Source organism: Malus sylvestris, chromosome 17, assembly GCF_916048215.2.
Source record: "Malus sylvestris chromosome 17, drMalSylv7.2, whole genome shotgun sequence".
In the NCBI taxonomy this organism is placed as follows: Eukaryota; Viridiplantae; Streptophyta; class Magnoliopsida; order Rosales; family Rosaceae; genus Malus; species Malus sylvestris.
Genome location: NC_062276.1, coordinates 32,110,758 through 32,126,864, shown reverse-complemented (window position 1 = coordinate 32,126,864; position 16,107 = coordinate 32,110,758). Strand labels below are relative to the sequence as shown.

General features: G+C 38.7%; 3 protein-coding genes across 4 annotated transcripts; 2 read left to right on the top strand and 1 right to left on the bottom strand.

Moving 5' to 3' along the window:
• Positions 1 to 1,576: 1,576 nt before the first annotated feature.
• LOC126609830 (multiprotein-bridging factor 1a) lies at positions 1,577 to 15,642 on the top strand. 2 transcript variants are annotated; one of them, XM_050277754.1, is made up of 4 exons: positions 1,577 to 1,823; positions 2,448 to 2,531; positions 3,695 to 3,777; positions 15,500 to 15,642. In XM_050277754.1, exons 1-4 carry the CDS (start codon positions 1,685 to 1,687, stop codon positions 15,617 to 15,619), a joined length of 426 nt encoding a protein of 141 aa, XP_050133711.1. In that variant the 5' UTR covers positions 1,577 to 1,684; the 3' UTR covers positions 15,620 to 15,642. The 2 variants fall into 2 exon arrangements, with proteins under 2 accessions (XP_050133711.1, XP_050133709.1); XM_050277752.1 differs by lacking the exon at positions 15,500 to 15,642 and adding an exon at positions 3,880 to 4,211 and having other exon boundaries at positions 1,580 to 1,823.
• Positions 5,669 to 8,246, top strand: LOC126609829 (multiprotein-bridging factor 1a-like). Its single transcript, XM_050277751.1, has 4 exons — positions 5,669 to 5,914; positions 6,587 to 6,670; positions 7,736 to 7,818; positions 7,929 to 8,246. Exons 1-4 carry the CDS (start codon positions 5,776 to 5,778, stop codon positions 8,046 to 8,048), a joined length of 426 nt encoding a protein of 141 aa, XP_050133708.1. The 5' UTR covers positions 5,669 to 5,775; the 3' UTR covers positions 8,049 to 8,246.
• LOC126609824 (phospholipase A1-IIdelta-like) lies at positions 8,762 to 10,392 on the bottom strand. The gene has a single exon (XM_050277744.1). It carries the CDS (start codon positions 10,280 to 10,282, stop codon positions 8,957 to 8,959), a length of 1,326 nt encoding a protein of 441 aa, XP_050133701.1. The 5' UTR covers positions 10,283 to 10,392; the 3' UTR covers positions 8,762 to 8,956.
• Positions 15,643 to 16,107: the final 465 nt, after the last annotated feature.

Below are 16,107 nucleotides of genomic sequence, written 5' to 3'. Positions count from 1 at the left end.
TCGTTTTTGAATCACTTGATTTCGTTGAGTATTGAAGAAGTTGTGAATGTTTAAAGTTTACCCAGTTTCCGGCGAGTTTTCCAGTTTTCCTTCGGACCAGTCAACTTTGAGGCTATTTTCCGACCATCTCCAGCAACTATTGGGCTTCCAAATAGGTATAATCATATTTTACATTTTCCTATCTTCATTTTGATATATTATGGGTCGAATTTGGTTAAGAAACGACTGAGTTACGAAGTTTTGAAAATTGCCCAAACTTCTGGCCAAGAGCTCCGGGACACTTAGGAGTTTTTAACGGAAGGACCAAAATGATGGATGGTGGACAATCTCAGGGACCACTTCTATTGATTTGAAATCTCAGGAACCAAAGTGAGAAGTTATGCAAATCTCAGGGACCATTTTGGCTAAAAAGCCTTAGAATAATGATAATTATTACTATGTGGAGACAAGTTTCTTAAGATGAAATTTAGAAATATTTTAACTTATTACATGTGGAACCCAGTCGTGTCATTTTATTACTACCCTGTAAACTCACCCTCTCTCTCCTTCTCTCTTTCTCTCTCCATAACTGCCAAACACTTTTGTTTTCTGATGCCTGCATAACTCTTACCAAAAAAATTAAAAAAACAATATTGGAGACAAATAAAAATAAAAATTATATTTCTCACACATGGAGTGTGTGACATTTGCTAATATTTAAAGAAAACAAAAGAGTATATTCAATTAGAATTTTAAAGAATCTTAAAAGAGTTTACAAAATATTTTAAATGAATACGTATGAATCTATTTAATTAATATTTTAAAAGGTAAAGTTCTAAAGAAATCAAGTGTATTCATTTTGTATTTAAAGTGGTTCATAAAACTCTTATTCAATTAGAATTTGATTTTAAATTATTTCAAAAAATGAAGAATTTTAATGGATTTGGAGGGATTTTAATTTTATAGTTTTTTTTTATATAGGAAATCAGTCCTCTCCTTTTAAGATTTCTAATGATTTCACCTAAAATTTACATGGCACGTATGAAACTTCATGGATTTATTCAATACACTCTTGTAGTATAGAATTTGTCATCTATGATAGTCGAACCTAATTATTCCTGTAATAAAAATATCAATAGACGATAATACTATGTGGCAAAATAGAGAATTGCTTTTCATTGTTGATACTAGATGGAGCCTACGCACTCTGTGTGTAATATAAAAAGTTTTGAAAAGAAAAAAAAATATAATATGAAAGAGAGAAGTTAGAGAAAAATGTGAGAGAGAAGGCAAAAGAGAAAAAACGTGGGGGTTTTTATTTTTTTCTAAATTAGGAACATGCTTTGATAACATGCAAGTGAAGAAATAAAAGAAATAGTAAAATTCTTGTTACGTGAAATTATCTTAATTCTTATATTTTTTTCTTTAATATTTTAATTAATTATGAGAATATTTTTTTATTATTTCACTATTTTTGAGTTCTTTTTTATTTTTGGACAAAAAAGTTTCTACAGTCGAATTTTATCTTACGAAATGCTAAAAACCGACATCGACAATTTTGACGCCAGGCGGTAAATACTAAATAGAAACCAGGCGTGCAGCCTTAGCCATTTTAGACGCCTCAGAATAGCAAGTTAGCAACCAAAACCAACATCCTCCCTAGAAAACCCAGAAATCCCCAACACCCCTCCCTCAGCCGATCGCCATGTCAGGAGGACCCATCACGCAGGACTGGGAGCCCGTCGTCATCCGGAAGAAGGCACCAAACGCCGCCGCCAAGAAGGATGAGAAAGCCGTCAACGCCGCTCGCCGCTCCGGAGCTGAGATCGAAACCCTCAAGAAAGGTTTTGTATCGTCCTTCCTTCTTCCTCACTTTCCCCTTCTCTGTCTCTTTCATTCTTTGGTCTTCAATTTGTTTTGTTCTGTTATTGGTTAAGCGGAAAACAAAATGGAACCCACGAAATGATTTCAAAAATCTCATAGGGGTTAAAATTAGAGAAAATCAAATTTTAGAATTTGAAAGTAGAATGCTTTACTCGTAATTTTTGGGTTGGATTTTTGCACTCGTTAAAGTTGTAATTTGCTGTTTTTGATTGGAAAAGCATAGAAAACAAGGTAGCAAATTTTTGCCATTTGGGTAAGCTGCTGATTCGTTGTTCTGGCTCGATTGTCTGGTTTGATTTATATTACCTTGTAGCTAATGGGGTTTTCCTCATGTGTTTGTGCGAATGATTCGCACCATTTGCATTGGTTTTAGTAATCATTTTCGGGCTCGATAATCTTAATGTTCTTCCATTTGTAATGGCATTTTCGTTGTCGATTTGTTTAGTGTTGGACTTTTAGTTTCTTTCCAGCTTGGTGTGCCATAAGATTGGGTATAAAAGTTAGTTTATTGTGTGGGTTTTCATGCTGCATATTACAACTTTTGAAGTTGCAACTCTAAATGGTTGCGTTGTTAATCTTTGCAGCAACTGCTGGGACCAATAAAGCTGCCTCCAGCAGCACTACTTTGAACACGAGGAAGCTTGATGATGAAACAGAGAACCTTGCTCGTGAGTTTCTCTCTTTCTTGTACTATGTATATACAAAATTCTTGTTTTTCGTTTTTAGGATTGTTATATCTTTCTTGAATGAGCTAAATAATCTCTTCTTGACATCGTTATAATTGTTTCTTAGTTTGCAACTGTTGTGAAACTGTTTGGGTTGGCTTATGGAAGTAAATATATCCTTTTACATATTAGTCACTTGTTTGCTTATGAGAGGTGAGAGGTGAACCTTGGTGCAATTGTATGGTTTGTTCCGTTGCAAACTGAGGTCACGGGTTTGAAATGGGAAACAACCTCTTTACAAGTTGGTTTGAGGCTGTGTACCATTTGTACTCCGAAGATCCTGCAATTGTGGGTGCACTAGGTTGCGCCATCTGGCCTAGTGTTTCTTTTGCCAAGTTGGTTGCATGGTTCAGTTCTTCATACATATAATGTGTTTATGTACTGCTCCTTGAATCCTCTTTATTTCAATGTGAACTCGAACTTTGGAGTTGAACGCCCCAGGGACCTTCTTTATCTCCTCTTTCTTCCCATGAGCACTGCATTGAGGAATGGGGATGGGAGAAGAGTTCATGGCATGGCATGGTGCCGGGATGCTTTTCAGTGGTTCAATGGACCTAATGGGCTATAGACTAACGTAGAGACTAAACCAGTAAAGTTAAAGTCCTTTGCTTCACAGAACCTTTTTGCTTATTGTTGTATATGTTGCTGTGGTAATTTTTATTTATTTTTATTTTTATGTTTCTCTCATATGCACTAGTGGTATTCCAAGATTCTCTTCGTTGTATGTTTGCTTTCTCTGAAGTTTCCGTTACTTTTGCCCTCACCATAGCATGTGTGGTTTAGACATACGGTATGAGTTGTTTTGGTGGCAATAGAAAAGTTTGTAGACCTTTACATGTCTCTATTTTAATTATAAATGTCTAATTATAGTTCTATTAACATACATGTGTGCTTGCCCTTGCATACTCTTCCCTCCACAATTCCAGCAAGCACTTGGGCTCCTCAATCTGGTTTAATATAGATTCTTTGAACATTTGTTCCGATTCTTTTCCAGCTGGAATATATTGAAGCAATCCAGAAAAGTTATTTATTTGTTGTTTGCCTCGATGTTTTTTGCTCTTGTCTACTTTGGTTTTGTGCTTTAATGTCATCTGATTTTGAAATAGATGAACGTGTGCCAAGTGAGCTGAAGAAGGCTATCATGCAAGCTCGAACTGATAAGAAGCTTACCCAGGCTCAACTTGCTCAAGTATCTATCTCTCTCTCCCAATCTCTCCCTCTCTCTCCCCCCCCCTCTCTCACACACACATGTGTACACAATTACTGATGACAATCTCGGGGTTATTTGCAGATCATCAATGAGAAGCCTCAAGTGATCCAAGAGTATGAATCTGGGAAGGCGATTCCAAATCAGCAGGTGATTACCAAGTTGGAGAGAGCTCTTGGAGCGAAGCTGCGTGGAAAGAAGTAAGGGAGCCTGGAAAGAAAAAGAAGCTGAGCTGCGATATGAATTTAAGTTTGAACAGATCTGCCGCGCTGCGATCTGTAGTTAAAGTTTGAATTAATGCGCTGCGCCTCATTAAGTAGTTATCTTTCAAAGGTCGTGTGTTTGATGTAGAAAGTACCGTTGTATTTCCTAATAATATTTCTTCAAATGACGAGTTTGCAAACAATTTCAGCCAAGTATCTACATGCTCCTACCGTTACCATAGCACTGGGTATTGCTGCCCCTCATCCGCCTTATCACATTTGGTACTCGCTCGGCAATGTGCCGTCCAAATGTCAACTCAATGCTTGTAGGGGGCAAGGAAGTCATGCCTTGCTATTTCAGTAGCTCTGTTTCGAAATTTTCAATGGTTAAATGCAATATCTTTGTTGGTGGTGTCTTGCCCAAAATCCGATTCAGCCCGGACAGTTGAGCTGTGTTGGTTCGAGCCAAATCTCTCGCCTAGCTCATCGAGTTCGAGTTCGCCATCGTCCCTTCCAACCAATCGATCACGATACACAATAGCCTCTCCTCGCCAAAACCCTACACAATGTGGAAGGCACATGGTCAAGACTCTGATACACAATGATTTTTTATTTATTTTTCCTTCTAAAAAGAGGAACAATTGGTGGCAAGTCATCGTTATCCATCAATTCCAGGCTACGAAGAATTTTACATTGCCCGTGATCATAGTTAAATAGACCCACTAGCTATAAGAGTATCTAACCTGGAATCTCTTTCAATTTTCTTTGTTTATTGGGAGCCGCAATTTTTTTTTTTTAACAAACGATATTGTTTACGTTAAGTGAAGGGGTGAGTTTAGTCTCACAATAGACTAGCAATAATATGGTTTAAATTCGTCTTTAGCGAGAATCGAATCTAAGATCTCTCACTTACAAATGAAAAAGAATATCATTATACTGTAATACTAAATGACAACTGCAACTCTTAATACAATAGATATTTACACCAATGGTTTTAGTTTTTGTGGAACCTTATCTGTAGTGGAATTTTTTCGTGCAGACAAAGAAAAGAGATATTGATGAATATTTCGGCTTCGATTACAAAATGCTACAAACCGACATCGACAATTTTGACCCACAGGGCAAAAGAGGCTCAGAGATAAACAAGGTATAAAATATCGATGATATCGAAAATATTGATAGTCTAAAAACACGAAAATTTCGATAGAAATATCCGGATATTATCGATATCGATAAAAATTGAATAAAAACCAAGGAAATTGTAAGAAAAACTTGGAAATTTTTATTGAAACTTTGCAGAATGTTTATTTAGTCAATTATCTATTAGTTTATCATAAAAAATTGAAAAGAAATACATTGCATGATAGATATAACTGATTTAAGTTGATTATATAACGAGCTGGCAAATATTGTGAGGGTAGAAAATATGTAGTAATTAATGAAAGAAATTTAAACACACCATAATCATTTATATATAATGAATTAGTACAATATTTTATACTTTATACATTGTATGGTAAGATACATGAGTGACTTAGTAAGGTCTAAAATATCAATGATATCGGAAATATCAGTAGTTCAAAAAAATATTGGTAGTCCAAAAACACGAAAATTTCGATAAAATATCGAGATATTATGGATATTTTAGACAGGTAAATACAACCCCAACCCTGGCGTGCAGCCTAAAGCCATTTTGCACGCCTCCAGAGCAACCAAACCAGCATCATCCCTAGAAAACCCGGAAATCCCCAACACCCCCCTCCCTCACCCGATCGCCATGTCAGGAGGACCCATCTCGCAGGACTGGGAGCCCGTCGTCATCAGGAAGAAGGCACCCAACGCCGCCGCCAAGAAAGATGAGAAAGCAGTCAACGCCGCTCGCCGCTCCGGAGCTGAGATCGAAACCCTCAAGAAAGGTTTTGTGTCGTCCTTCCTTGTTCCTTGCTTTCCCCTTCTCCGTCTCTTTTATTCTTTGGTATTGATTTCTTTTTGTTGTTGATTAAGCGAAAATAAAATGGAACCCTCGAAATGATTTCAAAATCTATCAACAGAAATGATTTCAAAATCTCAAAGGGGTTTAAAATTAAGGAAAATCAAATTTTAAAAATTGAAACTTGAATGCGTTACCTTTAATTTTTGGGTTGGATTTTTGCACTCGTTGAAGTTTTAATTTGCTGTTTTTTTATGTATCTTATCCGTTATATATAGCCGTATAGAGCATGGTTCCTGTTTGTAAAAGCATAGAAAACAAGGTAGCAAATTTTTGGCAATAAGGGGCAGCTGCTGATTCACTGTTCCGGCTCGGTTGTCTTGTTTGATTTATTTTACCTTGTAGCTAATGTGGTTCTTCGTGTTTGTGCTAATGATTCACGCCATGTGGATTGGTTTCTGTAAACCTTTTCGGGCTTGGTAATCTTAATGTTCTTCCATTTGTAATGGCGCCATTTTCGTTGTCGATGTCTATAGTTTTAGGCTTTTAGTTTCTTTCCAGCTCGGTAATCATAAAGTTACTTTATTGTGTTGGTTGGATATTGCATTTTATAATTTCGAAGTTGCAATTCTAATAGCTACTTTGTTAATCCTTGCAGCTACTGCTGGGACAAATAAAGCTGCCTCCAGCAGCACTACTTTGAACACGAGGAAGCTTGATGAGGAAACAGAGAACCTTGCTCGTGAGTTTCTATCGTTATAATTGTTTCTTAGTTTGCAACTGTTGTGAAACTGTTTGGGTTGGCTTAAGGAAGTAAATAGATCTTTTTACACATTAGTCAGTTTTTTGCTTCTAAGAGGGTGAACCTTGGCGCAATTGTATGGTTTGTTCCATTGCAAATTGAGATCATGGGTTTGAAATGGGAAACAACCTCTTTACAAGTGTGTTGTGGCTGTATGCCGTTTGTACTCCAAAGATCCTGCAATTGTGGGAGCACTAGGATGCGCCATCTGGCCTATTGTTTCTTTTGCCAAGTTAGTTGCATGGTTCATTCCATCATATGTATAATGTGTTTATGTACTGCTCCTTGAATCCTCTTTATTTCGATGTGAAATCAGACTTTGGAGTTGAACCCCCCAGGGTCCCTCTTCTCTATCCTTTTTTCCCCCAATAATATTGCTATCTTGATATGAGTGTTGCATCGAGGAATGGGGATGGGAGGATGAGAGTTCATGGCCCCGGATGCTTTTCAGTGGTTCATTGGAGCTAACGGGCTATAGCCAAACTTAGAGTCTAAAACAATAAAGTCCTTTGCTTCACAGATCCCTTTTGCTTATTGCTGTATATGTTGCTATGATATTTTTCGACATTGGTTGTCCTTTCTAGTAGCCAACATTTAGTTCATGTGTTTATTGTTGTATGTCTTGCTGAGATTTTTTTCTTTTCTTTTTCTCATATGTACTAGTGGTTTTCCAAGATTCTCTTCGTTGTATGTTTGCTTTCTCTGAAGTTTTCCTTACTCTTGCCCTCGCCCACCTTAACATGTGTGGTTTGGACATATGCTATGTAGTTATATTAACGTACATGTGTGCTTGTCCTTGCATACTCTTCCCTCCACAATTCCAGCCAGCACTTGGGCCCCTCAATCTGATTTAATATATATTCTTTGAATCTTATGTTCCGGTTCTTTTCCAGCTGAAATATATTGAAGCAACCTTGCAAAATTATTTATTTGTTGTTTGCCTGGATGTTTTTGCTCTTTCTATTATTTGGTCTCGTGCTTTAATATCATCTGATTTTGAAATAGATGACCGGGTGCCAAGTGAGCTGAAAAAAGCGATCATGCAAGCTCGAACTGATAAGAAGCTTACCCAGGCTCAACTTGCTCAGGTATCTATATATACACTCTCTCTCTCTCTCTCTCTCACTCACACACACACACACACACACACACACACACGTACACAATGTACTGGTGACGATCTCGGGGTTATTTGCAGATCATCAATGAGAAGCCTCAAGTGATCCAAGAGTATGAATCTGGGAAGGCGATCCCAAATCAGCAGGTGATCACCAAGTTGGAGAGAGCTCTCGGAGCGAAGCTGCGTGGAAAAAAGTAAGGAAGCCTGGAAAGAAAAGGAAGCCGAGCGTGCGATATGAATTTAAGTTTGAACTGATCTGTTGCACTGCAATCTGTAGTTGAAGTTTGGGCTAATGCGCTGCACCTCATTTTGTAATCTTTCAAAGGTCGTGTCTGGTGTAGAAAGTACCTCTGTGTTTTCTAAGAATAATTCCTCAAATGACGAGTTTGCAAACAATGTGCGGTCCAAATGTGTTCAACTCAATGCTAACTCACACTCGAGATCGTTATCTATATTTAGAACTCGTTTGATGGAGAGAACTACTATATTAAAGGCATTTTGGGTAACTTTCAATTCTCTATTTTTCGGGGATTAGTAAGGATATATTTTCTTTGAGTAACTTTTAATTTGGACAAAATATGAAAATTTTCATTCATTTCTTCCTTCAAAATGCTTTCAATGTCGTGAATAATTGTATCCAAATTAGTCATTCCTATTCGACTAGGCCTTAATATCTTAATCAATCAATTCGTATGTATAAAGAGTAAAGACTGATAACCACCAGATACAAGCAGTCGCAATTAATAATAACCACTGGCTTGACCTCTCTCTTCTATGGATTAATTAAATCCAAACTCAAAAGTGCATACAACACTGATAAATATAATTTTTTTTAATTTCTTGCGTCTCTTTCTTGTTTTATTTATTCAATCTGACAACTGAATTTTTAAATAGATGTGAAAAACTTAAAATAGCGTAAAAATTAGCTCACTGTATGAAACACCATGAAAATGACCAACATTAAACAAAAGAGACCTGCACAAACAACTTAAACAAGACAAATAACATTATAGTACTGGATATGGAACCATTGACTTGACCCTATGAAGGCGGAACCCACCACTTCTTCTTTGTCCCGCCACCGCCACCACCACCACCACTACCTGTCAAAACTCAGGGGCCGGTAGATCCTCATCAGACGGCGGAGACAACACCCACTCTCCGCTGCTCTTATCAAGCACCATGCCTCTGTTCTTCTCCACCCACCACACCGCCGGCACATGACACTCCTCCTTGAGAAAATCACAAGACTTGTTCACCAACGCCACGCTCCTCTTCACCCTCAGATCAAACTCCCCTTCCTCCCCGTTCCACCCCGCCACCACATGCAGAATCCCCTCCAAGTTATGCCAGTCGCTCGGATTCTTCGACTCCTTCAAGAACGGTGACTTCCTCGTATCAATCAAAAGCTCCGTCCCGACCTTCCGGTACCCCATTACATGGACCGGATAGTGCGGAATGACATCAATGGTGTTCTTAATATGCAGTATCTTCAGATTCGGGTGCGTCTCAATCCGTCTTTTCAGTGCCTTGTTTCCGATATGTGGACAACCAAATACAAAAACCGCAATTGGGATATCGGATACCCCATTTTCGGCCAAATCGAAAGCGCTCAAAACCGACAAACTCGCACCGAGACTGTGTCCTGTTATGGTTATGCTCAGCTTCTCGTCCTTGTACTTGTTCCTCAGCTCGTTTATTTTTGTCACAAGTTGGACTCTGGCGCTTGTTTTCGTAAACGGGGACTTCGGGTCGTTGGAAATGTACATTGTAAGCCAACCCCTCATGACTTTCGGCACTTTTTCGTCATCTTCTTCGTCATCCTTGTCATCGTGATTTTGATGACCATTCGCTAGGCTGGCATGAGAAGAACCTAAAATGATCTCCGCGGACTCTAGCTCAGCTCCCATCACATTAATCCACTCGTAGTTTCTAATCGTGCCGCGCCATGCGACGTAGATTTCACGTCGACCGATGACTTTGCTGACTTCATCGGTGGTGACGGCGATGTAGCCGATCCAGTTAGACTCCCGATCCCACGACTCGCGGGACTTGGATTTGAGAAGCAAGGCTTCGGGGACGCTGACTTGGGCGGTGGCGTAGAGGAAGCAAGAGACTTGGTAGTTGGCGGCGTCTTGGAGCATGACCTTGTCGAAGAAGGAGTGTTTGCCATAGCGGCTGGATCCGCAGTACTTGGAGTTTTGGTCGTTGTTGAAGGCGTCGTAGGTGGCCTGGCAGAAGTTGCCGCAGCGGAGGATGAGGGTTCGGAGATTGAGGTCTAGAGGGTCCAAGAGGCAATCCCAGTTGTTTGAGCCTAGAAGCTCTGACCATGCAGCAGCTGCTGGATGATCAGCTGTTTGGTAAGTGGCCATGGACGTCGTAGGGAGAGTATGGCTTGTGGTTTTTGTATGTTTAGCATTATTGTTGCCCATCTTTCATGTGTGGAAATCTAGCCGATCGAGTGGTATTATATCATATATCAAGAATCCATGAGAGAAGCAAATGTACGTACCTAGACAATACTACTTAGAAATTATTATTTTTACGTCTAAGGTACCAACTGGTAATTAAAAACTAAAGTAAGTACAAGTTGTAATATAAGTCAAAAGTCACCTCCCTCAGGAGGGCTGCAATTCACCTTCGTCGACCCTTCCTACTAGTCAAGCCCATTGGAAAGGAAGTTTTGATGAACCAACTGTTGGATTTGGGATAACCTACCCGTGGCTTTTGCAAGTGGGAAGAAGACCCTTGTTAGTCAAGAAAATGACTTTAACGTCACAATTAAATATGGTTGGATGCTGCATGCCAATTCTTGAACGGCCTTAAGTGAGGTTTTTTTCACCACTATATGTATCACTGTTAGATAAGTTGAAATTTTGAAATCTAAGTAATGGACAGACACAAATAAGGTGGTAGCAAATTTTTTCCATTCGAGTAGCTGTTGGTTCACTGTTCCAGCTCGATTATCTTGCTTGATTTATATTAGCTTGTAGCTAATGGGGTTTATCTAATGATTAATGTTAAGGAAACTAAATTTGTAGACAAAATTTTGAAAATTAAAGAACACGAAAGTTAATGATTGATTTATTACTAAAATGTTGATAAACGTGCTCATTTATATTGGTGACGCATCATTTAATTTGCAAATTTTATCTTTAAATTCAGTCTCTCTAACATTACCCTTTTCTAATTTGTTTGTGCGAATGATTCTCACCATGTGCATTGGTTCTCGTAGTCATTGTCGGCCTCGATAATCTTAATGTTCTTCCTTTTGTAATGGCATTTTGGTTGTCGATGTGTATGTGTTTGGGCCCAAAATAATATTATTGGGCCGAGCGAAGGTTTATGTTCGGTCCAAAGCTTTTCCAAGAGTACTATGGGCTGCCTAGTCAAGTTGGTCGAGTCCTATTACAAGAAGGATTGATCTAGATAAGAGTGAATGGGCCAAGTTCTAGTATGATAAGGAGTATTATTGGAATGAGGATGCCGGGATTTGAGAAGTGAATGTGGCCGGATAAAGAGCTTGGTTTAGGGTCCTAGTGGAGGTAAGATTGGCCGAGACTTGGTTAGATTAGGATAAAGAATCCTAATCCGAGTATAGTCCTGGTTCGGCCATGATGAGATTGGTTGCTATAAATAAGAAAGGGGTGCATCATTCTAAACCTCTCCAACTTAGCATACAAACTGCCTTGTGCAAACTCTTGCTCTATGTGAAACCTCTCAACAACCTTGAGATTTTTATTTTCTTTTTCGTCAACACATATTCAGTTTGGATAAACAACAATGTGAAGGCAACCGGCGAACACCTTCAGTTTGGATAAATGACATTGTTGCCGTAGAATCAGTCGACCGCGAAGCACCTTCAATTTGGATAAACAGCACTACGTCGAGGCCGACTGATTATCTATCCAAGTCTCGGTCGAGAAGGATTTTCGAATCCTTATTGGCAGAGGTCATTTCATTAGCCTTCTAGGCGATGTGAAGTGTTACACATTACTGGGCTCGGAGCATAGAACGCCGAGTTGTTTTATGATTGGATACTCACAAGTGGGATTTAGAGTTCGGCATTCTGACGGCTGAACTATGTTAATGATTAAGATGCACATTTTCTTTGAGTGCTTGTGCCCATATAGTTTGGTGTCGATTCGGCGTGCTTATACTTTTACGAATATAATCACTGTGATCAAATCCGACGCCGACGATTTGTGAACTTTGTAAAACTAGCAGCCTTACCTTTAGGCTCTAGAACCTGAAGGCCGAGACGTGTTCCTTCCTCGGCCGCAGTCATAAGATTAAAAAGTCAGCAGCGCGCCCAACGCCACGCAACGCATTCTACTTCCCAGCCGAGCTCGGTCGACGAGTTGGCACGCCTTGCACACAATTGAAGGACGTAGTTAGTTCATTAGTTACTCGGCATGCGCACTACGTAGGCTTGGTAGTTTTTAGGAACAACAGTATGGTATTAGACTTTTAGTTTCTTTCTAGCTTGGTGAGCCATAGGATCGGGTATAAAAGTTTATTTTATGGGGTGGTTGCTTACTCCATTTTATAATTTTCGAAGTTGCAATTCTAATAGTTACTGTGTGTGAGGATATGAAGGTAAAAGAGTTTCACATTAATGAGAGGAGAAACTTTGCAAGGGTTTATAAGAGGTTGTGCTACTCCCTATATTGCCAATTAGTTTTATGGTAGAACCTCAACTTTCTTCAGGGTACCAGAGTAGGTTGTCCCACATTGTCCAACGCTCACACACGCTTCATGTCACCTGAGTTGTGTTGTCCACGCATGCTTGAAAATTCGTCCTATGTGAGAGGGTGTGTTGATAATGAATTAATGAGAGGAGGGACCTTACATGAGTTGTGTTGTCCACGTTTCTACCATGCCGTTTGACCATGGCGATTAAATAAAGGCCCAAAGTGCAGATTTTTCGAATTGACGTTTCTTGACGTTTTGAGTACTTTGAAGGTCAAGATGGCATATTTTGAGGAAGATTCCTTCTGAGGATTTGTTAGGGACGTCTCAAGATTTAAAAAGAGATATTTTGGGACCAAATCGGAGTTGATTTGGTTGGTCAAAAGATGGATTTTATCTGCAGTCTAAATTTTAGTTTAAATAGGAAACCTTTTATTTCCTAGTTATCTTATTCTATTATGTTTCCTAGTTTTTAGAAGACCTTTTCTAGTTAGGGTTTTATTTTGTAGTATATAAATAAGGCTATTTAGCCATTAGGGTAAGAGAAAAGAAGAACGCATTACTTTGGAGAGTTCTGATTAGAGAGCTTTTGACGATTCAAATTTATTTTCAAGGTGTTTTCTATCTATGTTCTTAATGATATTTTGTTTTATGATTGTTAGTAACTAATTTCGTTTGTTAGGGTTAGGTCACAAGCCTTAGCAAGAATATGTAGTTTCTTTTCAATTTATTTATGATATTATGCATGCAGTTTTGAATTATTAATCACCGTGTTTAAAACTATCTACTTGTCTTGATGATTGGCCACCATTAGGATATTTAGAAAAGTAATTTGATGCAATTTTGGAGGGGGATTGTCCCTGAAATTGACGAAGGTTTCTTGTGGCTAATATGTGTAAGTTTTTAGGATGGACGACACGTCATAAGGGTTACATGGTTTTTTTTAAAAGTTTTCACAAATCTTAATGAGTTTTGCATGTTCACATTCGACCTAGACACCACAGATGGGTTGTATGTTAAATATACGTTTTATGTTGGAGGTTTCAAGTATGACATGCTTTAGGAAAACCTAACCTTCAAAATATGCATTGAATGGGTAAGTCATAAGTAATTGGAAGAATTACGTATGATTTTTAAGGTGATGGCGGAACCCTAGTGCTCAAATTTATTTTCAAAACTATTTTCTTTTGTTTTCTTTACTTTCTCAATTTATTTAATTGTTTTTAATTAAATTCGTTTTTAATATTTTAGGTCATAAAATCACCTTTTTTCAAACTTTGTTTTCAAATAATTAATTAAGATTTGGTTTTAACATAAATTATTCATTCAATCCCTGTGGAGAAAGACCTTACTAGAGCCAACTATACTACGATAACCTTGCACCTTTGCAAGTATTTTTAAATATTTTTATCCCTACTTTTGTAGGTGGTAAAAATTCTTTCAGCGCATTTGTATGGTTTGCTCCATTGAACTCTGAGGTCACGGGTTTGAAATGGGAAACAACCCCTTTACAAGTGGGTTTGAGGCTGTATACCGTTTATATTCCGAAGACCCTGCAGTTGCAGGAACACTAGAGTGCGGCATCTGGCCTATTGTTTCTTTTGCCAAGATGGTTGCATGGTTCGTTTCTTCATACATATAATGTGTGTATGTACTGCTCCTTGAATCCTCTTCATTTCAATTTGAAATTGAACTTTGGAGTTGAACCGCCCCAGGGTCCATCGTCTTTCCCACCTCTTTCTTCCCCAATACTGTTGCTATCTTGACATGACCGTTACATCGAGGAATGCGGATGGGAGGAGGAGAGTTCATGGTTTGACTTGGTGCCAGGATGCTTTTCAGTAGTTCATTGGACCTAACTGGCTATAGACAAACATAGAGGCTAAAAAAATAAAGTCCTTTGCTTCACAGATCATTTTTGGTTGTTGTTGTATATGTAGCTATGATATGTTTTGGCATCGGCTGTCCTCTCTAGTAGCCAACACTTAGCAGGATAAGACTTTGTTGTTGTTCTCTCATATGCACTAGTGGTATTCTAAGATTCTCTTCGTTGTATGTTTACTTTCTCTGAAGTTTTCCTTACTCTTGACCTCGCTCAACATAACGTGTGGTTTAGACATATGCTATGGCTTGTTTTGCTGCCAATGGAAAAGTTTGTAGTCCTTTTACATCTCTCTATTTTAGTTATAGAGTTATAATTACAATTATATTAATGTACATGTGTGCTTGTCCTTGCGTACTCTCCCCTCCACAATTAGAGCCAGCATGGGCTCCTCAATCTGGTTTAATATTATATTCTTTGAATCTATGTTCTGGTTCTTTTCCAGCTGAAATATATTGAAGCAATCCAGCAAAGTTATTTATTTGTTGTTTGCCTGGATGGTTTTTCTCTTGTCTACTATTTGGTTTCGTGCTTTAGTGTCATCTGATTTTGAAATAGATGAACGTGTGCCAAGTGAGCTGAAGAAAGCTATCATGCAAGCTCGAACTGGTAAGAAGCGTACCCAGGCTCAACTTGCTCAAGTATCTATCTATCTCTTGTTGGAATTTTGACAAGGAAGAGAAGAAGAAAAATATTAACTTCGAAACTCAGAAGTCGGCTCCATTGGAGTCCAAATTTGTTTTCCTTCATTTCATGATTGTTGGTGTTTCTTGGAACTCATATAGGCCGGCTCTGTGTTTAGAGTCTAGGTTTGTTTCTAACTCCACAGTTTCTGGTGACAAGCTCTTGACTTGCACACTGTGGTGACAAGCTATGCTTGCACACACATTTTTGCGCTCTCTCTCATATATCCCAACTAAGGCATCTACCCGTGGCCTCTTACACCAACCATTTGTCTTGGTGTTTTATATTACTATTAGTACAACAACTCCAATATTAATATTTCATTATCTCTGTCTCTCTCACACACGCACGTGTACACAATTACTGATGATGATCACGGGGTTATTTGCAGATCATCAATGAGAAGCCTCAAGTGATCCAAGAGCATGAATCTGGGAAGGCGATTCCAAATCAGCAGGTGATTACCAAGTTGGAGAGAGCACTTGGAGCGAAGCTATGTCGAAAGAAGTAAGGAAGCCTGGAAAGAAAATGAAGCTGAGCGTGCGATATGAGCTTAAGTTTGAACTGATCTGTTGCACTGCAATGTGTAGTTAAAGTTTGAACCAATAAGCTGCACCTCATTATGTAGTGTTATCTTTCAAAGGTCGTGTGTTTGGTGTAGGACGTACCTTTTGTGTTTTCTAAGAATATTTCCTCAAATGACGAGTTTGCAAACAATTTCACCTATCTACATGTTGATACTGTTATCATAGCGGGTGTTGCTGTCCCTAATCCGCCTCATCGCATTTGGTACTCGCTCGGTACTCGCTCGGCAATGTGCAGAACTCAATGCTTATTGGGGCAATGGAATGTAATAACACCAATATTGTCCAACTTGATAATTACCATCCGCACAATCTGTCAAACGGGAAATTTTATGGTGTGAGATTTTATCACAAAATGTCTCGATGTTAGTTAGAGTGGAGTTAGGATATTTAAACTAACTATTAATTATCTTTT